At 41.1% G+C, this 23,605-nt stretch overlaps 1 protein-coding gene across 3 annotated transcripts in view; it reads left to right on the forward strand.

The window, feature by feature from the left end:
• Positions 1–18,182, forward strand: part of LOC149319126 (SLAIN motif-containing protein 1-like) — a 45,676-nt gene extending 27,494 nt beyond the window's left edge. Inside the window, exons 3-8 of one of the 3 annotated variants that reach the window (XM_089507972.1) lie at positions 6,328–6,477; positions 7,828–7,977; positions 9,081–9,428; positions 10,695–10,850; positions 12,581–12,920; positions 16,853–18,182. In XM_089507972.1, coding sequence (XP_089364098.1) covers positions 6,328–6,477; positions 7,828–7,977; positions 9,081–9,428; positions 10,695–10,850; positions 12,581–12,920; positions 16,853–16,928 — 1,220 coding nt within the window. In that variant the 3' untranslated portion in view covers positions 16,929–18,182. The remainder of the gene's footprint in view (positions 1–6,327; positions 6,478–7,827; positions 7,978–9,080; positions 9,429–10,694; positions 10,851–12,580; positions 12,921–16,852) is intronic. The other 2 variants (XM_089507974.1, XM_089507973.1) reach the window with 2 other exon arrangements.
• The last annotated feature ends 5,423 nt before the right edge of the window (positions 18,183–23,605 follow it).

Raw genomic sequence — 23,605 nt, forward strand, 5'->3', positions numbered from 1 at the left:
ACAAAGACTTAACGAATGGCCTTCTCTAGAGTGGGCATAGACTGTAGTAAACAGAACATTTTGGTATACAGTAATTACAGTGCTAAATTGTGGGTGGATCTGGTATACGCCTGGCAGAACTCAGTGGCTCGGTTTGAAAGAACTGCTGTTTATTTCACTAAAACAGGGCTGGGTTGAACTATAGCCCCCATCACCTCCCATTATCTAAGCTCCAGATATTTTTGAACTGCAGCTCCCATCTTCCTGCCATTGGCTGGGCTGACTAGGGCTCATGGGATTTCTATTCCAAAAACATTGGAAAAGCCACACATTTTTCAAATCCATGGTTTAACTGTGCAAATTGAATCTGCTTCCTAACTATGGTTTGGCACCAACACAACAGGATTTGAAACCCTGATATGAAATTAGTTTGTTAACCACCGCTTGTGTTACCTATAGTTTTCTGCAGAATGTGGAAAAGTAGCTATTTTGGATTACAGCTCTCAGACTTCCCCAGCTGGGCTGGAGAACTTGGGAAGCTGTAGTCTAAAAACTAACATTTCCAAAAGCACGCAAGTTTCCTGTTACATCTGAACTTAGTAATTATAGTTTATAGTGTTTTCTATGACCATGGCATTGAACAGCTCTAAAGTGAAATCTCTCCTTCACCTAAGCAGATCTTTCTAGTGTTTTCCAAGACCATTCCTGCCAATTTCTCTATTTCCCAGCCACATTAAAGCTGTAAAATCTGTAGGATTCTAGCCTCATTTCTCAGCTGTTCTCTAGGGGAAAAATAAGGAGGGAGATATAAATAACGAAGGGGAAGACAAAGTGTGATGCCTCAGATGTTGTTGGGACTGCAGCTTCCAGCATTCCTTATCATTGGCTATGCTGGCTAGAACTGTTGGAAGCTACAGCCCAATGTCAACTGGATACCCATATTTTACCAAATCTTGGAAAAGGTACTTTTGGTTTACAACTCCCAGAATCCCCTAGCCAACATGGGTTCTATGGATTAGTGTGATTTCTGTGGATTGGCATAGGACAAAGCACCTCCTGTAACATTTATCATTTAAAATCTACAGTCAGTTTAAACCTTCTTCTCTCTACCATGGAGGAAAAGCCCATGCAGATGCTCACCATCCCATGGGCAGCTCTCTGGGATAGCCTTCTGAAATAAAACAGATGAATCCTGCAAAGAAGGCATGTCTAGCCTGTATGCCATACATGTCTGTATAATGGAGCTCCATCCCAATGCTTGGACACAAAGTGAACACAGAGTTTGTGCTCAGACCTCTCATGATCTAGGAGATTCTTGGCAGGTCCACACTCACTAATTCTTTTGTGGCTTGGGAAAATGTCTTTTGTCATTATACCATCTTTGTATGGTGCATCATGAAACTGCAACACCTTCAGCTGTCTGAGAAAGTGAGGGACACGTTCTGGATAGTCTCTGAGATGGATGCCTTCCATGGAGCGATGGGTCAGTCAATATGTTTAAGGAGGACTGCAACCTGTATGGGATACAGGTATCCCATACAAGTTTCAGTCCTTCTTAAACCTATTCATTGAGACATGGCCCAAGGAAGGCATCCATCTCAGGAGAAGGTGGTCTTCAGAGGCTTTTTAAATAAATGCTAAATGGGCACTTAACTGTACCTCATCACAGTTCACGGGGAAGGTCATGAGAAAGATTACCAACAGACCTATCCTTATTATCAAAGCAGAGAGCGTTGTGCCCTTGGCATGGATATCTAGGACATGGTCCCACTGAATTGCTTATGACAGGCATTATTATGATTATTACATAAACTAGGGAATTGGTTAGAAAGAGGGAGGGGGAGGCTCCTGAACTGACAGACAATTCCTCATATTGTCTGTGTTGCCTTTTTCAGGAGAGGAGTGTGGGCAATTCCTCCCTCTCCTATTCAGAATATTCAAGCCAAAAGCCAAACTTGCACCTGGGAAAGATCTCACACCTCTCTCAAGAACAGTTGGTGACTCCAGAATATATTCACACCTCTCTCTTCCATTTCCTTAACCACAAATGCAAATCTCTTACTGACGCAGTTCTTGCTGTCCCAGCTGCAATAACAAGATGCTTTGTTCAGGATGGGTCTTCTTGTCACTGTAGTTATTGTGGCAAAACCAATGAATGCTGCTCATACATGTGTGGTTGAACGCATCTGTGGGTGACAGCATACAGGCCTTTAATTGGCCTTGGCAAATGACCAGACTGTTACAAAACTGCATCTTGTGTCTAAATAGAATCACAAAGGCCCTTTTAAGTGCATCTTTTTCTTTTTTTGCTATTCACTGATGAATTACAATAACAAAATGTTAGCCCTGCCTTTTAAATTACAGGATTAATGCTTTGGCTTTTCTTGAGTTTTCTCCTCAAAGAAGAGCTGCTTGCCTGCTCTTAAAATATATTTCCTGTTGGTGTACTTCACTAATTTATCCAGTTATTAATGTTAGTAATGTGATAGACCCAGCTGGCTTTCAGTAGAACAGCAGACCTGCATAACAGACCTGCATAACCAAGATGTGAAAACATCACAAGTTTTTCAAGGCCCAAGTACGCTGCAGTATTTGCAGAGACAGCCAGACTATTTTGCTGCCTGAGGTAAAAGGGAGTATGCCAATCCACTATTAATCACACAGAAACTGTACCTGTATTTTAATTCATACCTATCAGTTGTCAAACTTAATAGGGCAGACAAACAGGTCATTGTTCCCGTTACCTATTGACAACATCCATTTTATTTTGTTATCTATTTACAACATCAGTGGCAAACTAGTGATCTCAGTAGTGAAACTACAGTTGGTGTTATTATCCATGGGTTCAATCATCCACAGCTTGAAAATATTCAGATTTTCTGTATATGTAATAGTGGGGTGGCATGTTCTCCTTTGCCTATTTGGGGATCCTCTAGCTTCAGGGGAAGGCAATGGCAAACCTCCTTTAATAAATCTTGCCATGAAAACCCCATGATTTTATCCACGGGTTCAATCATCCGTGGCTTGAAAATATTCAAAATATTTTACATTAGAATTGACATAAGTTGGAAACAAATCGAAAGCACTCAGCAACACACAAACAACCTAGATGGATTGTAATGGAAATAGGTTTGCTGATAGGTTCAGTCCCTGCATGTATGTTTGTGGATATGTGTGTAGTTCAAAGTTTTTAATTTGTAAAACTAGCACATATTTTACATATGTGGAATGTTATATCTCTTTTGGGGATTTGGGTTCTGGAGCCCTGTTTGACACTCTTATAGAATCTGATGACATATCAGAGGTTTTGCTGTATGTGACTGTGGGTCTATTCATCCAGCTTCTGGACCACACTCTGAAGGATAGGTTGGGCCTTGTGAATAAAGAGCTTCCTTGTGCCTGCATTGTTTATTTACATGTTTATCTCGCTGTCTCCACAGAAGCCAAAGTCTCTGTGGCTTTCCTTTCTCCCAGTTTTAGTTTCAACAAACCAACCCAGAAAGTCAGGTCTTGAGATGGCGAATAAATTGAGATCAACCAACAAGCTTCATGACTTCAGTGGGGATTTGAACGCTAACCAATTGACCCAAGCACTTTGGCAGTTATTTTTTCAAAAGCATTTAGCTCCCATTCTAGTTCCAAGGTGCCAAAAGTAGTTTTCTGACACTGCAGTTATAGTTTTCAAGTAACTGTTGCCACTTTCTAAAAAGGAACCCAGGTAACTGCATAACGTTACCTTTTTATGAGAACTTGAATCATGCCATCTCCTTTCTCCGCTGATTTGTAATCCCCACTGCTAGAACTATAAAAATAACTTTATATTGCAAATATAAATAAATACATGTTTTACTTTTTAAATTACAATATTAATATATTTTGTTGTTGTTATGGTGTCCTTAAGAGCAACCTATCACAGGGTTTTGTTGTTGTTGTTCAGAGTGGGTTTGCTTTTGCCTTTCTCTGAGGCTGAGAGAGTGTGACATGCCCAAGTTCACCCAGGGGTTTTTTGAAGCCAAGTGGGGATTTTAGCCCTGGTCTCCAGAGTCAGAGTCCAATCCTTAAACCAGTATACAATGATGGCTCTATAAAAATGTAGCTATGTCCTCATTATTGGGGGAAGGAATTAATTGCTAGTTATTAGTAATTAGTTATTTCTAAGATCTGCCCACTGCTAGTTCAGTACTATAAGTACTGTTCACGCTGGTTCTTACGGCTTTCTGAACTATACATAAACCTTTATTTTTGATGCAAAGAGGAAGTTTGTCTTTCGCTTAAAAAACATGTTCTGAAGAATATTTTTATGTGCACCATAAGAGCTGTCCTGTGATTTTATAGATCTGACTGTGATGTAGATGTAAGATGCCTGTCCCCAAAAGTGTAAATATGCATTAAAAATATTCATGCTTATGTAACTTGGAATTTCATGTTGGTAAAAGGAAGAAATATTTATGTGTGGTAGCTTAAAAGCTTATGAAGAGGATTAAGTTTGTTTTTAGCACTTGATGACTGTGTCTGTACTCTACTGTCCTGTAGCTTTACTCTCAGCTCAGTTATGTCCCAATTAACCAAACCTACCAATATTCTTATTTATTCCATTTATTTATTTATTTTAAAAACTAGTACTGACTGTATAGTAGGCATAGGAGCTCCCCCTATGGATGCTTCAGTTTCACTTATTTTATATTTCATTTTAACCGAAACTAACTGAAAAAGAATTAAAACATTATAAGGAACAAGATTAGCAGCTGGCAAAACATACAGTATCAATTCCCTCTTACCAATATAGAAAATGGTCAAAAGAAGCATAATCCAGACTGTTGGATAAAAGTATTGTTACAATCTGAAATACAGTAATAAACTGACAAAATACCAAAAATAAGTATATTACAATAATTGTATTCTGTAAACAGATGTAAACATTTATATTTAGTTTTACCATTAATAATACGTGTATTAATTGCTAGTAAATTTTTAACTGATATGTATCATCATAGTTCTATAATCAAAATGTTTTCATAATTTTATCTTTTCTTAGGAAAATTCATTTATGTATTAAAAAATCTATCCTGCACCTCCAGACTTAATGCAGCTAACACTATCAATATTAAAATGTATTGGATAGGAAAATGTTAAAATACTCCATTCTAAAGCTATCCTGCTTCTGAAGATTTACATCATGTCTTTGCTCTTGCCTTGTTTTTGTTTCGCAACACTGCCCCCCAGCATTTTCAGCAACTGACAGTACATTCCTATCCTTGTTTATTCAGTAGTCAGACCCACAGAATTCAATGGGACACATTCCCGGGCAAGTGTATATAAGACTGCAACCTTGGGCTACAATCCCATACCCACCGCCACTGGACCAAGTGGGGCTTACCTCTGAGTAAACAATGGGCCCATTCACACCACACAATTATAACATTATTATACCACTTTTAATTGCCTTGATACCATCCTATGGAATCTTGAAAATTACTTAAGTATTTAAAATTATTTACATTAGCCGACCAAGCTTTTGAGTACCTGAAAATTGCATTTGAGGGAGGCGCATTTGGAATCCTCAGGCTCCGGTGTCTGACCAAACTACAAATCCCATGATTCCATAGGATGGAACAGTGACAGCTAAAGTGGAATAATAGTGTTACAATTCTGTTAGAATTTCCCAATCCATTGTATTCCCCATCAGCATGTACAGATGTGAGAGCTGGACAGTGAAGAAAGTGGATAAAAAAGAAAATCAACTCATTTGAGATGTGGTGCTGGAAAAGAGGGCTGAGGATACTGTGGATAGTCAAGAAGACAAATAAATCTGAAGTCTCCCTGGTAGCCAAGATGATAAAGTTGAGGCTGTTGTACTTTGGCCACATTATGAGAAAGCATGACGCATTAGAAAAGACGACATTACTAGGGAAAGTAGAAGGCAGTAGAAAGAAAGGAAGATCACACACTAGATGGCTAGACTCAGCTAGAGAGGCTATGGGCCTGAATCTACAAGACCTGAGAGGAGCAATGGAAGATAGTGGGGCTTGGAGATGTTTCATCCACAGGGTTTCCGCGGAGTACAGCTAACAACAACAACAATTCTGTAGTGTGAATGGGCCCAGGGACAGTTGTAGGTTTGCACTGTTAGATAGTTATAGTCCCCTTACCCCGACCAGTGGCCGCTGGAGGAACCCATGGCAGTGACTGAGTTTTGGTTAGAACTTTAAACTTTAGTCCGAAATATCTGTGGTATAGAGTTCTACATCTCACACAGCTTCTTGCCACCACAGTTGCAGCCACCTTCTTTCTAGCAGGCAATGTTACTAAACATAATCTGACATCTTTCTTTTCTGTGTCCATCAACAGCTAGTCGATGGCGGAGTCTCTTCTCTTCATCTGTCTCCCTGACTTTCCCCTATAGCCCTGTCGCAAGGCTCACTCCATATAGCAATGGCTTTAACACTCCTGCCTTCTCTAAAACCTTCAGTAAAGCAATATTAACACCTGAAAGAACAGGTAATGCTTGCTTTCTTACTAACATAGCACTGTAATATAAGGCCTAGAGAAATTCCTCTTGAATTTGGTTATGTGTTGACATGTTTAACCTTTTGCTTACTAGGCTCATGTGCGTTCTGTGACCTGTTCTTGTATAAAGTGGAAAGGGGACTACTTTCCCTTACCAAATATAAATGTTACAGTATAAATTTACATAAAACAGGTATATGGCTAGGGGGAACATTCCGGGAACATTCAGCAGGGTTTGAACTGGACCAGTGGCATCCCCGCCTGGGGTGTCACCCAGTGTGGGGAGGCGGGGCTTCAAATCAGGGGATGTCAGGGGGACCGGGTCACATTGAAACAGCCGCACAGGCTAGGAAAGCGGCTGTTCATCTGAGAAATATGGCTGCACAAGCCTGGAATGGCCACACAGGCCAGGAAAGTGGCCACACAACCAGGAGAAACACAATGTGAGCTAGGGATACAGCTGTGCAAGCTGCAGAAATGGCTGCCCACTGCCTTCTGAGGCCAGAGACACCCTTAAGGCCCGGAGACACCCCCTGAGGCCCAGAGCAGCACTCACACAACCCCAAGGTGTACCCATGCCGGCCCAAGGAGTGCCTGTGGGGGGCTGCCTGAGTGTCACACCCCTCTTCTGGGATGTCACCCATTTCTGGCGTGTCACCCAGTGCGGCCCACACCCTCCGCACCACCCCAGCGATGCTACTAAGCTGGATCCTCAGGCCCTGTCCCCTCACAGGCATGGCAACATAGTGTGGCATTTTGCAAACATTCAGACACCCACTTCAGTAGCAGCACTGCTAAGTGATAATCCTATTTTTTGGTGGGGCATACTGTGGAATTGTGTGTGGGAACACTGGAAGACATTTTGGTAGGAGTTTCCCCAACTGCAGCTGGCCTTAGCTTGGAGCACTCTTTAAAAGATCCAGCTCTTACCCTGGCAATGAGCCAAGCAGAGGAGGAAAGTATTTGCGGCTAGAAAGGGGAAAACATGAGAAAGGGAGATGAACTCTCCTCATCTGCTGCTCCCTTTCATGTTTTTTTTTTTGGGGGGGGGATACTTCTGACACAACTTCCCCCCATAAGCAGTGCAGCTTCCAAAGAATGGCCATTTCCATATTGTTGTAGAGCATGGAGGATCCAGTTATTTTTCTTTTACTGGATAAGCTGGGACAGGGATTGGCAGAGACTTTTTAAGATTTCTTGGTATTTTAATGCAGCTTTGGATATACAGGATCTGTTTTGATGGAGCTTTGAACATACTGTATGAACCTGGAATGTTGTGTTCACAGTAGCTGTGCAGACACCTTGTTTAATGTCTAAGGATTTTGTATTGCTGTTCTACAGGCTGCCTTTCTAGAAGTTCCCCTCTCAGCCCCCAGTCATCCATAGACAGCGAACTGAGTACCTCCGAACTGGAAGATGACTCTATCTCCATGGGGTATAAACTGCAAGACCTCACTGATGTCCAGATCATGGCTCGGCTACAAGAAGAGAGTAGGCTATTCCTTCTGTTCATTCTTCACCCCAACCCCAACACCTGTTTTTGTTTGAAACATGCTTTTGCATCAGGACAAACACTTGGCCCTAACAATGTGTATGAAATGCCCTGAGGTGTAGAAGTGTAATAGAGTAGCAATCTCTTGTTTAGCACCAATCTCATGTTTAGCACTAGATGAACTGTGAAGAGAAGAATACTAATGAGGCAGAGGGGCTAAGGGTTTCTTTTTTCCTTTTTTCCTTTTTCTTTTTTGTGGGCTAATGACATACATAAGGAGAAAAATGCAAACTGTTTTCATTGAAAGAATGAAATTGAGGCACACCAAGTGGATGTCATTCAAAAGTCCATACCAAATGGAGAAAGCTGAAGGAGGCCCACTTAACAAAAGTTTTTCAAGTATCTTTGAATCCAAATTTTATAGCATTGCAATGTTCTCCCTAACATTCAGCTCATCGAGCCAAAGCTATCTGGGTCTTCTGATGAGAAGCACTGATCCAATGATAGTTACAGCTCCCCCCCCCCCCCCCCCGCACTATGTCAGCTCTGAAGAGGAGGGGTCAGGAATGAAGGAAATGGAAAATACTATATCATTGGAGAAATGCCAAAAACATCAAACATGCACTTTATATATTTTGTCATTATGACATATTTTGCACATGGTTATCACTACTCTGTTTACAAAAAATAGAAAAGAATGGCATTTTCAAAGAGTACAGTAGTCTGTGAATTTCCTTCCTATATAAAAGAGCAGAGAGTGATCTAGTTAGGCCTTATGAGGCATAAAATCCCATAGCCTGGGTGACACGGCAGAGAAGGCCCTTCCTCTGGGAACTGAGATGCTTGAACTACCCCAACACAGTTACTGACCAAACTGGCTGGGATGATAAAAACTGTAGTGTGAACCATTGGGATCATATTGGGGAAAGCTACACCATGACTTCATGTGTCATGCTAATGTCAAGGAAACCATACAGATACCTTGTGTGTCTTCCCAATGTGCTGTAATATGGGACTCTGAAGCAAAAATGGAAGGTGTGATATAAAACCGCTGATGTCATTGTCCATTTGGTACACTGAACCCTTCCTCATCGCTTTACAGGTCTGAGGCAAGACTATGCTTCTACTTCAGCATCTGTCTCAAGAAACAGTTCCAGCTTGTCTCTTCATCTGAGCAAGAAAGGGGTAAGCAGTGACCAGGAGTTTGATCGCTACAGCCTGGAGGACGAGGAAGAAGAGTTTGACCACCTGCCTCCTCCGCAGCCACGGCTCACCCGCTGTTCCCCATTCCAAAGAGGAATTCCCCATTCACAGACTTTCTCCAGTATACGGGACTGCAGAAGGAGCCCAACCTCCCCATATTTCCCCTCCAATAATTATCAACAGCCACAGTGTTATTCGCCTCAGGCCCAAAGTCCTCTTGAGTCTCAACCAAACAGGATTAATGGAGGTAAGGTGAAGTGGATGTGGCCCTCTTTTGCCCTCTCTCTCTCATGTGGACTCTTTCTCAGTCTTTATTGTTCTTGTTATATTTAATTAATTGATTGATCATTAATATGTCACATTTCCTCCAAAATTGGTAGAGTGTCTCCAGGGATTTTTCTTAGAAGTGGTCAGTGTATACGTTCTTGGAGGCCACTTGCTTGTCCAAGGACCAAAAATGTTCCTGGCAACACAAACTGGCCTCCAGTACATCATGGTAAGGATCTGTAATGGGGGGGGGGGGGGGATAGATTAGCCAAATTCTAGCCCATCTCACTTTCCAATATGATAATTTTCATAAACTCATTCCATCCTTTTTATGCATTCCTCTGAACTTTTCATTTCTGCGCAAGCATTCATATTTGAACAACTATAGAAATCATTGTTTTAAAATGTGTGTCTCCTAAATTCCAAATGTAGACAGTGTTACATTTTGGACTGCAACTTCCAGAGTGACAGCATGAAAGTTGTAGTTCAAGAAAGTAGACTAGGAGAGAGTGTTGTTTATAAGTACGCAAGAATCACTATAATTTTCCCCATCATTAGATTGCCCCATAATTAGATGGCCTCACCAAACTAAATGCTGCACACTGGGAATTTGTAGGAGATATCCTTGTAGGGGAGAGGCTTCCATAATGAGTAATACAGGCACTGGCCCTGTCTAAGAAGTCCAGAGTTTTTGGAATATCATAGGATTGTTTTGTAGCCTGTACTTTGTTGGGGGGAATGACTATAACACTTGCCCCTTGGAATGCCTGGGGGATCCGTTCCAGACCCCCTCGCCACAAGTTCCAAAACTCGCGCATATTCAAGACCCATAGGCATGTGGGGAGTGTGCCCATGGGAGTGTGCCCGATTGACGTTAATGGCATTTGCCCCTCCACAGATTTTCAAATCCGCGGACTTGAAGGAGTGACTGTACTTCTACAGGTAGTGGCACTTTACTCTCTTGAGCTGATATTGAACTGTTGCTGTCCTAACGTAATTTCTTGTAGATCATAATTCAAATGGTGGATCTTTTGAATATCAGATACTAGGGGCAGACTGTAGGAAACCTGCCATCTTTATGCCTCCTTTTGGCCAGATAGATCCTTCTGGGAAGTTCCCACTATTGAAAACAGAATGCTAGATTCAGTGGTCCTTTGACCAAATTCAAAAGTTCTTTCTTATCCTTTTTACATTTTAGTGAGAGACTGCATTTCCTTACACTGAAAATCACTTGCTTTTACTGCAGACAAACTTCGAAGAAGCATGCCTAACTTAGCGCGAATGCCAAGCACCCCCACCATCAGTACGAACATCAGTTCCAACATCACTGTGAGGAACAGTCTCAGCTTTGATTCTAATTTGCATGGAGCTGGTAATGGGATATCAAGAATACAGTCTTGCAGTAAGTGTGAAAGCTTTCCCCACATTTATTTTTGGGCAGAAAGATTTGGGATGAATATAAGGTGTTAAGAGTTTTTGTGTTGTTTTTGCACTTTGAGCAGAATTAGTCTGAACTGTTGAGCTGTTTGTTTTTTTTTAAATTTAGGAGTTTAAAATGTTGTGGCCTTATGTTTTATCCATTAGCTTTGTGCCATAAAACAGCTGCTGGTACTACCAAAGAACAGAATTGCATATGTCTTGGGTGCTTTAACAGCAGTTCCTAGTGACAATTTGTACAATGCCATATTTAGCACCTGCTGTTACAGCTGTACTTTCATTATTTTAGCACTGAAGTCTAAAACTGAGGTATGTGATTTCTGAAATAATTTGCATTTTATGAGCAGTCGTATTGTAGCTTTACAATTGTTTTGAAAGATATCAAAAATCTACATCTGTGCAAATTACAATTCCAACTAAACTTAGTATGAATTTTACTTGGTAGAGCTCACCACAATAAATCTAGAGTTCTTTGAGGTGCTAAAACTAGGAGAGGTGTACATTAGAGATATAAAGTGATGTAAGAGTTATATCCAAAGGAACCCTGGAAATTGTAGCAAAAACAATGATTCCTAAAAGACAACAGTGCTATTGGGACGGATGTCTTCTAGAATGTAAACCTGAAGGCTTTTATTTATTTTATGTAGGCTTCTCTGGAAGACTTTTCAGCTGAATGGAGAGGGGAAATGCTTAAATAAATAATAAGGATTATAGTCCACTTCATCAGATGCAGATGTAGTCCTCTGAAAGAAGCCAACAATGTGGAAAACTCTAAGCAAACTATAGTTTCCAGGGTTTCTTGAAGTAATATAAATGTTCATTGTATTTAATTGTGGAGGCTCAGTGGTGAGAGTCTTGAGCAAATACTACTAAAGCACTCTCTTAAGGCTCTTTCACACGACAGAGTTGTAGTACTGTGATTCCACTATTTCTGCCCTGGTTGCATCCTACAGAATCCTAGGATTTGTAGTTTGGTCAGTGGCACCAGAGGAACTCTCTAGCTGAGATTTGTAAATGCCCCTACCTAGATTTATAAATTCCAGGATTCCATAAGATGCAATCATGTCAGTTAAAGTGGAATCATAGTGCTATGACTGTATGGTGTGAAGTGGCCTCTTGCCTCATCTCCTGGAAATGGCCTAGGCTGGAGGGGCCATTAGAGGGTGAAACATTTCTGTGTAATGCTCCACTTTTATCTCATGGAAGAAATGTAAAACAGAACAAGCAAATTTCAACAAAACCAGGTGGTATATTGCTCATGTTGGAACTTGGAAAATTCAAGTTCAGGTCCCCACTTAGCCATAAAATCCACTGGATGTCCTTAGATTGGTCTCATTCTCTCTCTCAGTGTCTCTCTCTCAGTGTCTCTTTCTCTTTCTGCCTCCATCTGAGGCTAGTTGTGAGGAGAAAGGAGAGGAGGAAAGCCATGTATGCCCCCTTGATCTCACTCAAGGAAAGGTGGGGTATCAATGTAAATAACAAATAAATAAAAGAACAATATACCTGAGCTAGTTCCAGTGCAAAGGGTTTGCTCATCTTTTAAAAACGTTTGTCTTTTTTAGAGTGGCATTATTGTGTGCTTGCCCTTTCAGCCTATGCATGAACCTGTGGAGTCCTACTCAGGAGGACATGATTGAGTGTCATTGCAGACCTTTCCATCACTCCTTTTGTGTCTTACCATTCCCCTCCCCCCAGTTCCTTCTCCAGGACAACTTCAACATCGAGTTCACAGTGTGGGACATTTCCCAGTATCTATCAGACAACCCCTCAAAGCCACAGCCTACGTGAGTCCCACTGTCCAAGGGAGCAATAGTAACAGCAGCAACAGCAGCAACAGTAGCAGCAGCAGCAGCAGCAACAGCAATGGTGTTCCCATGTCCAGCAGCACCTTACAGTTGCACTCTAACACAGGCATCCCCATGCCAAACAAGACTGCAAACATGGGCCTTGTCTCTCGCAGCGGCCTTCCAAGGCCGTCGCTGGGTATAGGTGGGAGCAGCATACCCAGGAGCAAAATTGCACAACCCATTCGAAGGTAAGTCATGGCCTGTCCAACAATATCTGCAGAGAACCAAGCTTTAAAGTATTGTGTCTACTCCCAAAGTACCCAAATAAAATTAAATTAAAAATGACCCTGACAGTCTCCAAATCTGGTTGCTAAGTCCAAAGTAGAGTGGATCTGTTGAGTTAGTTGAGCCAACATGAAAGTAAAATTCATTGATTCATTGGGTTTGCCCTAGATGAGACTAACAATAGCATCGAGGTGCTGGTCTGCTGTATATCAATATCTTTTGTCGATATTATTGAAGTCCACAATAGTCCCTCTGCTCTAATGAGATGCATAGAGAAAAATTCACATTTCCATGGCCTTTCCAAAGTAGAGAGGCAATTCTTCACCTCTGACTGTGAGAAATATTCAAAAACTCTACAGTAGTTGAAAACTATTTGGGACTTATTCTGCACAAAGGTTATCTGGATTTGTGCAGAAAACAGAATTTTCTATAAAAGAATCAGCATTTTCTCTGCAGAAAATCATATTAATGTGCAAAAGTATTACCTTAGGCACAAAAAATGCTCTTTCCTATTCAGAAATTGCTGTATTCAGGATTATTCTGCACCAAGTTCACATATAGGATTATTTGTGCAGGAAACAGCATTTCCTGGGCAGAAAATAATATTTACTGTGCAAAAATTAAATAAATTTGTTATCTATAGAAATAAATCATTTGTGAATTTTTAACAGAATAAGTCCTGACCTGTAAATATTATTCCAAAATTCTCTTCATTGGAATTTCTTCACTCTTGAAAAACACATTTTTGGCCATTGTTCAGATATTTTCAAAATATTTTCCATCCCTATTGTAGGGAATTCTATTGCAGCTCCAATTTAATTTTTTTAATTAGTGTCTAAGACTGATATTGATGGGCTTCTGTACATGGTTGTTCAGTTTAATGTGTCGCAAATTGCAACCCATTGTGGCAATCAGATTGCAACCCATTGTGGCAAACATCCCAGCAGTCAAGTATAGTATCTCCACAGAGTCCTTGACTAATCATTGGCTTACCACATATATCTTAAAGGTCAGAGGGCTTTGAATAACCATAACATACCTTTGGAAAATGATGCCACAATAGAAGCATTCTTGATAAAAGAGCAGCTTGGGAGAATTTAGATTAAGAATTAACTTCCCACAGGCAAAAAAAGAAAAGAGAGAGAGAGAGAGAGAGAGAGAAAGAAAGAAAGAAAGAAAGAAAGAAAGAAAGAAAGACTAGATTCCTGACAGAACTCCAAGTCATTTAAACCCCTTTTCTTTGGAAAGAAAGGAGCCAAACACATGTTTTGCATGCAGAGAAGGATCTAGGTTCAATCCCATGCATCTCTAGTTGAAAAGTGGAGGCCTAGAGTAGGTGATAACCCAGTATGACTTGGCATCAAGCAGCACGCTCTGGTTGATGAGCTGGATTAGTAGTTCACAGACTGTGCATTTGGTAGGAGTTCCTATAACACAGCACTTGGCACACTGTCAGCTAGTGCAACAGTTTTCCTCAGAGAGAGCCTTGATGAAGTGATCAGTTTCATTAAGCTGAGTGCCATGTAATAATTCGACACCCATTTTAATTGTGTTGATAGTCTGATAATGAAGCATAGCTGAAAGTTGTGTTCTTGTAATTAAAGTTTATACTGAAAGGCTGCACCCTGGGCACACTCCTGAGCTGCTGATATATCACAGTTATCCTTGGGATTTGCATAGTGTAGTCAGATTATAGTCCCTTGACATGAATGTCTAGTCGTAACTGGCTGTAGGGGGTGGTGCTCATCTTCATTTCTAAGCTGAAGAGCCAGCGTTGTCCAAGGACTGCTCAGGTGGTCATGTGGCCACCATAACCATACTAAACGCTGTTACCTTTCCACTTAAGTGGTACCTATTTATCTACTTGCATTTTCATGCTTTTGAACTACTAGGTTGGCAGAAGCTGGGACTCATGATGGAAGCTCACCCTATCATGCAGCACTCAGACCTCAAACTGCCAATCTTCTGATCATCAGAAGTGGCATCTTAACTAAAATAGTTTAGTACTTGGTTAGGGAGGTCAATTTCATATTTTCTTAAATAATATCTTGAAAGATAACGGTAACTGTTCTGTCTCCTGGAGGCTGGCCATGTTCACCTGGACCTCTAGTTACTTGGATAATTTTTTTCTTCTTTGGATAATTAGATGCTCATCGTCTTTGTTTTCCGGAAGCATGGCCTGTAGACCTCTTACCTTGGATAGCTTATTAGAACAGGAGGGTGGAGAGAACTGCAATTCTCATCATCCCCCTGCAAACATGACCAGGCATGAGTGGAAGAGTTCTTTTTCTGAGGGAGGCGTGGGACTACAACTTCCAGAATCAGCCAACATGGCTCTTGGCTCTGCTAATTGAAGGGCTTGGAGACTTTTTCCAGGCTCTGGAAGGGAATGGCAATTCACTAACCTCTGGGCTGAAATAAAACCAGAATAGCTCAAATAAAAGGGGAAACCAAAGGGCGTTCCTTCTTGGCTGCTTGCCCAAAACTAGAAAGATTTTTTGTCAATAGAATGCCTTTGACTTTTTCACTTTTGGTGCCAAATTCAAAAATTGGACTCAAGTCAGATTTATAGATTCATATGGATTTCATATCATTTTCTACAATTATCTTCTATGGGTGAGGATGGCGAGACCAAATGGAAGATAAAATATAATTAGAGATGCTGGAATTGCCACCATTTTTGTTAAAAACAGATTTTAGTGGTAATTTTGATGGTGATGTTTGGATGCTGTGCTGCACCTGCATCATCATGGCGGCCCCCATGTGGACAGGGCTGAGCCATGTGTGCAGTAGGACTTGGGAGTGTATGGACTCTCCACACTCCTGAGCCCTAAAATCAGCCCCAGACAGCCACTTTCCGGCAGTCTGAACTGGGCCTATGATGTCTATTAGTGATTACAATGGCCATTGCAAATTTCCATGCATTTCGTCCACAGTAATGCGTGTTCAAGTGTTAAAAACAGCTTTTGTTAGTCCATGGACTCAGTCCAATTCCAAGAACTTCCTAGCTTGTTCTCAGCAAAATCCCCAGTCCAATAAAAACTTTCTCTGCTCCCAACTTAGCTGCTTCCTCTCAAAGAAACTTTCAAATGGGCAAATGACTCTGGCAGTCACCACCAACCACCTACCAGATGCAACAGATGCCTGGGCAGAATCTTTCCCTTCAAACATATCTCATCTCTTCAGTCTGAGAGAGCAAGAAAAAGACAAAAACTGTTCCTTGCATACTAAAGCTGTAGTTAGGCTGTACTGTTTCACTCAGGTAGCTATTGCATTTTTTTTTAAAAAAAAGCTGGGGGTGGTTGGGGGGAAAATCAGCAACAAAACAGAAAATGTGAAGTCGAAGGCTTTCATCCATAGTTTTTTTGTGGTTTTTTTTTTTTGGGGGGGGGGGCTATGTGGTCATGTTCTAGAAGAGTTTATTCTTGACATTTTGCCAGCATCTCTGAAGAAAACAGAAAACCTTTCTTCTATAAAAGAAGAAGCTCTATAAAAGCAGTGTTTGAGGAACAACAAATAAATATTATTCATTTGTACTCCCCAAGTTATCGTGTTAGCATTAATGAGAAAAAGTTGGGGAAATTTGTGTTACCACCATACTAACTCCCCCCCCCTCCCGAATGTGTACAGGTAATGTCATTCCTTACAACAACACCTTTATTCCAAGTTGCTGCTTCTGGTGGGTAGTGTTAGGAGCTCTCCATTAGCAGGTACCCTGAGGATTGGAGTGATCAGGACTGGCCCTGTCATCGGCAGAGTGAAAGCTTTTGAGTACTCAGTGGGTGGAGTTGTTCTTCACTTCAGGCACAAACATTCCTTGCACCCTTCATGGGTTTACAGTGTGTTCTGCATTCTGGTCACTTACAGTCATCTCTCTTTCCCTTTCTTTAAACAGTTTTCTCCAGCCACCAAAGCCTCTTTCTTCACTTAGTACTCTACGGGATGGCAACTGGAGAGACGGCTGTTATTGATGTTGGGTGGACCTGAGCCGTGTGCAAGGAATAACGCAGAGCCTCCAACCCAGCTGGCTGGGTAACTATAACTTTGGAAGGGCAGATGGTTCCTTATTCTTCTGTTGTTATCATTGGTCACTGAACATATTGCACTTAAATTATTTGCTGTGGGAGGGGCAGAGGGCAGAGAAACAACACTGTTGTCAAATTAATGTTGCAGTATTTGTATTCAGAGTTTTTAAATACATGCACAAAGAATCTAAACCTGAGGGCGGAAAATGTGACTACTGAATGCTTTGTCATAATGCAGTGTTCAGAAACCTTTTCTGTACTTCTCTCCCTCCTCTCCCCCTCATTTTGAAAAGTGTTATTTTGACCACTTCTCTTTCAAAATTACAAAATAGTGTACTAAACTACCTGCTTCGATTTTTCTTTGATAGCTGGAGAGGGGCAGGTATTTTTTTGCACATAATGCATTTTTATATTTTTGTGAATCATGTAGTATTAAAGTACTTGGTGTGTATATGTGTGCCATAAGTTTTTCTTTTCTTTTAATGGTACAGTACTATTTTAGGCATTCAGTCAGAATGCATCTTAAGCATATCTGCCGCAATCCAGTGAGAGCTATCTGTGAAGGGAAAGAGATAGCATCTGTATGCATTATCTTTAGATGCATGAGAAAATATGGGTGGTTTCTGATGATAGGAAGTTTCCTCCACTTCCAGCTTGTAAGAATTGGCTGATGCTGCCAAACAACTGTGGATGGGTGGAGGGTGGGGAGAGAAAGGTAGAGCGGAAATTCATTCAAGTGCTGAGCCTACTCCTGAATGGATTGGATCCACGATGGACAATACAACAGTTACGTTGTATGTTGATATTTTTGTAGCACACATGAAACAAGTATTCACTTGAAACTGCCATGCCTTTGGTCAACATGAGTCTGCTCTCTCATCTCCTTGTTGCAGTGTTAATTTATTATCATGGTGATGGTGTATTTATAAGGAGGGCATAAATTATATTGCACATAAAAGATGCAGTGATCTCTTAACCAGTTGGGTTTCAATACTTTATTATAATGAATAAAACTGCAATGTTTTATTAACAATTGTGTATGGTGAAAATAAATGCGTTTTCATGGAAGTAAAACATTTTTGATAGACCTTTTACAAAAAAAAGTAATTGCACTAATCAATGTTTCTTACTATGGAATATGATTTTAATACTTGATTACAACTTGTATTCTGCTGATCTGAGACATTTCACAAATAAAGAAATCTATTTCAGCAATATCATGCTATTCCTGGATGTGCAATAGAAATAACAGAGTCTGTGTTCTTTATTATCTTTACACAACTGCTGTTTTCTTCATGGAGGCCTGATGATGTGGTAAACAAACTTTGATCATAATAATCTGACAGTATCAGGTGGAGGCAACTGGTAACCCAGCAGCTCAGTTTGGCTGCTTTAGGTTCTCTGTGTGGGCTCCAGCATCATGTAGGTTGATAACATTCCCATTCTCTGGGTACCAAACCTTTTGTCATGAAATACACCTGTGCACAAGCTTGGAAGAGCCCCAAGGTGTGTAGAAGGGCAAAAAATTTTTAAAAATTAAATTAAAGTGTTTTTTAATCTACAGGTAAACCCAAAAGCATGGGAACTTGAGCAGATTCAGTAGCCACGGAATATTGATCATTGAAAAGGAAGGACATGAAAAAACTGAGGGGTAGAAATGCAATAAAATTGAATATTTGACACAGAAGGCATGTCTAGATGATTGGAATAGGATCATTCCACTCTGAATAGAATCATTCATGCCCTGGACACCCTGGATGCAAACTAACATCCCCTTGGTATAGTATAGGTATCAATATGCAAAAATACTCTATGCCAACACTGTGCATCCCCCATGCAGGACAGCACTGGGTAAGAACACATCAGTGACTGGCTGCTGTTGAGCAGTTTGCAGTGCACAACAATGTTGTATGCACAACTCCACTTCCACCACTGTCAGCAGCACACACCTGTTGTACAGTTGCAAGTAGTTAACAGCACTCATAGGGTGACTTCCACATGCATATGTAACTAACAGGATGCCAGACTAATTGTTAGTATACTTCAGACACAGTTTCCTTTGTCGTACATGATAGGTATGACATGTATCATAGGCATGGACCTGCACCCCAACTAGGTTCCACTCTCTGCAACTAATCATCGCCCACTCTTAAAAGGAGCTGGGACTTTGAGGCCTGGTGGAAATGTAAGTGTTGTATACATATAGAAGAAGAAGAAGAAATCATACCCACCCAGACTTCCACATGTTCAGCATCTCATATTTCAATTAAACCTTGATACTTCCATCAGTACACCCTTATCTGCAGAACAACAAAGATCCCAAATTGTATTTCAATATGTAGCTGACACACAGTTTTATACATAACAGCCATGTACAGTTGGCTCTTCACATTTGTGGCTTTGACCTTTGCTTTATTTTGATTATTTGTGGAGATGATTAATAGGTTCTCTCAAAGTCCTCCAGCATGATTCCTCCAGAAATTAAGCATCGAGTTATGCTGGAGGACCTAGAGATTCCAGGTGTTCTCTCCAATTAAAAAAAGGGTTTTTTTAAAAAAAATAAATTGCAGTTTCCCCACTTTCACGGGTGTCCTGTGCCTTTAACCCCTGTGAATGTGGAGGACCCACTGTAATGGCAATATGATGACGACCAATAAGTGTTGAAATTTATTTTGGCAAAACAGTGTCCCTCAAGTCCTCTGTGTGATAAGTCTGAAACCATGGAGGAAAAAAAAAACCTTCCCTGTTTCCTTTTGAAATGCTTCTGATCTTGGTTTGCAGATGTTTCGGAGATACTGGAGTATAATGGAGACACTAATAATTCTTGGTGTGGAAAGATGATCTTGTAGCCATTTTGACGTTGAGTAGAAGAACATTCTTTCTCCATAAGTAAATTTCCATGCATTTGAATAAAGAACATTCTGTTCTGCCTTGGTTACCTGTCTTGAATCTTCAGATTAGGGATCCTCTCAATAGGGTGGGGTGAGAACGAGGAACTGGAGTCAAGAGGTTCATCCTCTGGAGGTAATTCTTCCTCCTAGGGACAAACCTTTTTCAATGGCAAAGGTAGTCCTCATTTCTTTACTCTGCTGCAGTGGAGAGATGAGAGCTGGCATCTTGTCCAATATCTACCTGCATGAGTCTTTCTTTGGGGTGGGGGAGTATCATTGCTGAGGTAGGAAGACCAAAATTTCTTCAAACCTGCCTTTTACCTACTGCAGTTTTTCCTCCCAGTTGTGAATTTTCTGGCCTTTCAACAGTGGGGGAGTACCCTAGAAGAGTCCAGCTTTATTTCTGTGGCTGGACCTGAAGGACTGTTATCTTCCAGGACCTCTGGAGGATTCCCAAGGTGGTCCAGGAGGATGCTATGTGTCCACTTTGAGAAGGGAGTGAGAGGTAAGGCATTCCATAATTCTACCTGTGCAGACACAGCTTTCAGTCCAGGATCTCAGCCTAGATTCGAAGTATGTGCACATTCTTCAAGACATTTGTAGTGGACACAGATACACAGAATGTGAATATGCATGTAAAAGAGAAGTATATAATGTAATCATAGAACGTCATGATAATTTGCCAAATGCTCAAAATTGCTGTATGTACTGGTGTGAAGTATATCATGTAGAGCACTACTACTGGGCTGCACTGAACTTTTCCTCACCTGCACAGCATTCTAGAGGTAAGAGAGTTCCCAGCAAGAACCTATTCAAGAACCTATTCATGAGAGACTTCATTCTTCATTTATTTTAACACTGTGAGGAACAGGAGGAGGCTATTGGATTTGTTCAGCAATCCAGACATGCTTTAAAAGTCCCACCCAGAGAGGCACACCCTGACTTCTCTCTAGGGCAAGGAATGGGCATGATGCACACAGGGAACATGGCCTCTCAAGGACCCACACCACCATGACAGGGAAGCCCTCAGCAGATAAGCATGGAAGATAAATTTTATCTCTAGTACACCAGGCCTCTGAGTAATACACTCGCTCCTAAGGATATGATGGATAGGTAATAACTATCAAAAGGATGTGGAAGGGAGGAACTGAGATGGAAGGTACTACAGAGCTTGTCTCCCCAGATTCTTTCTGTAGCAAGCGCACCTCCACCTCAGATGCTTCAGGGATCCTTTGGGAATGAGAATCACAGAACTTGAAGAATTGACACCATTGAGGATCAGTCCTATCTTTCGGTCTGAGGCTGCAGAGAAGCAAGAAAAACCTAGTTTCCCTTCAGACACCCAGTGCAGATGGCTGAGGCACAAGGGCAAAGGCCTGGATACAGCTCCTTGCTGTGCAGTAGATATGAGCAAAAGATATTTACAAGTAGCTCATACATATTCACCTTGACACGTACATGGAGACATTTCAACCCCCTGGTATTATTTTTATTCAAGAGTAGCACCTAATAACACTCTACTAAAACTAAAAGTGATTTCTTACCCTTGCTCTGTGGCACTCTAGTGAGCAAAACACCTGCACATTCTTATATCCGATTTATAGGATCCTTCCACTCTGCTTTAAAAGATTTCATTTAATACAGTCTCCGTTCCTACTCCTTTGTTTTTGTACACCTAACAACCAATCGCCGGTAGTGATATATTTATTTGTAAGCAGCAAATGTAAAAAGCAGGATGTGAGATCAAAGCCCATCGACAGTTAGACAAGTATGAGAAACCAGGGAGAGAGAGAGAGAAGAAAAATAAGTGTGTGGGGAGGGAGAGGACACAGCAAAAATTATCACTTTGATCCATGCCTACACATGAACTAGTTGTGTCTGAATGAAAAGAACAAGATGCAAGTGGGTGACAGCTATGCTTGGATGTACACCTGCCTCATGCCTACAGTTTTCAATCTAGTGATGGAGATCTTTGACAAAGGGGCTTCTATGCACACTCCACTGGAATGAACAAAGAAATACAGGATTGTGGTGGACTCATTCCATTAAAATGGAGTTTGGGAGGCTTAATCCACTCATCTGTCACCTGTGATCCTTTCACCTCTTTTTAAGTGAGAAAATGGGCAGGATTTTATGACTGTATTTCATTCTCTATTAAAATATTTAAATCCCATTCTATGTTCAAGGATGTCAAGACAATAAGATAAATTTAGGACAATAAATAACAGTAACAATAATTTTAAAGCCTAAAATAGATTTACTCATTTGTCACTTTTAACAATCAGTGAAAACAATGTAAACACATTGTTGAGAGTAGCACATGTGCAAATTGGATAAAATCCATTGGGCCTTGAAGGGTTTAATAGAAAGCCAAGGCTGGCAACCTGTTGGGAAGGTAGGTCATCATAAATAGACTTAACAATCGTATAAAGTCGAATTACACTGTTGTACAATGTTAATGTTCTCAGGAGGAAAGTGGAGACATACCTATGCCACTGGGGCCATAAATGCTTAAGTGGATCCAACAGCAAGGATATTACGTTGTGGAGCATGTCACACAAAGGAGGCTCCTACAATGTGACAGGACATCTTATGTGGTGCTCCAATGCATGATGGGAACCCCTGTTGTGCAATGGGCCACTGTGCGCACTACCCTGGTGCACATCACTGCTGTTCACAAGAATTGCTGTGTGACAAGTCAGAAATGTAGCTATGACATTGTGAAGTGACACACTGTGGCTTCTGATGCAGGATGTCAGCCTATGTGTTGACCTGGTGTTACAATGACTTTATTGTTGGCACCACTTGGGCCTCGGAGGGGAAGGCATTCTATAACCATGGTGTAGGTGCAACCCTCCCGACCTCTCGTCAATTCAACAGCAGAGTTGTTGTATACCTTCAGGTTGTTTCTGGTTTATGGCAACCTTGTTACAGAGTTTTCTTGGCAAGGTTTGTTCAAAGGGGGTTTGCCTTTGCTTTCCTCTGAGGTTGAGTGTGAGATAATCAAGGTCACCCAGTGGATTTCCATGGCCCAGCAGGGATTCAAACCCTGGTCTTCAGAGTTACAGTCCTATGCTCAAACCACTACACCACACTGGCTCAGCAGGATTACCCAATCAGTAATGAAACCACAGCAACAAGCAACTAACTTTGTTAAGAAACATTAGTGGAACAGACAAGGCTCAAAGCTAGATAGCAAAAAGTAACTAAGGGCTGAACAGGCAGGCCAAAATAAAGCTGCTTTGGGTCACTTTGGAGGCATGCTGTTTAAATGACACATGCATCTTAAGAGGCCACAACCTGTGCCAAAGCTGCGCTCCAGTCCTTAGGACTGGAGCGTGCCTTTGGCGCAGCTTCCAGCCTCTTAAGACGCATGCAGCATTTAAATAGCATAGACCTGAAGCAGCTTTATTTTGGCCTGTCTGTTCGGGCCTAACACATTTTCACCCCCTTTCCCTGTATGTAGAGGTGCATGTGAGCATTATATTGCAGTGAGTAAAAATCAGGCAATAAAACTATCATATTTTCCGGCGTATAAGATGACCGGACGTATAAGACGACCCCCAGTTTTTTACAAGAAAATATACAGTTTAGCATATACTCACCATATAAGGCTACCCTCCTTCTTAGTTCTATTTGTTCTATTATTACAAAATAGAGCTCTATTACAAAATCACTGCAAATGGCAACTTATCTTTTGTCCACCTGGGGGCACTATACATCACATTTCTA

The sequence above is a fragment of the Sceloporus occidentalis genome, unplaced genomic scaffold (assembly GCF_023333645.1).
Source record: "Sceloporus occidentalis isolate IW3139 unplaced genomic scaffold, rSceOcc1.0.p SCAF_2, whole genome shotgun sequence".
In the NCBI taxonomy this organism is placed as follows: domain Eukaryota; kingdom Metazoa; phylum Chordata; class Lepidosauria; order Squamata; family Phrynosomatidae; genus Sceloporus; species Sceloporus occidentalis.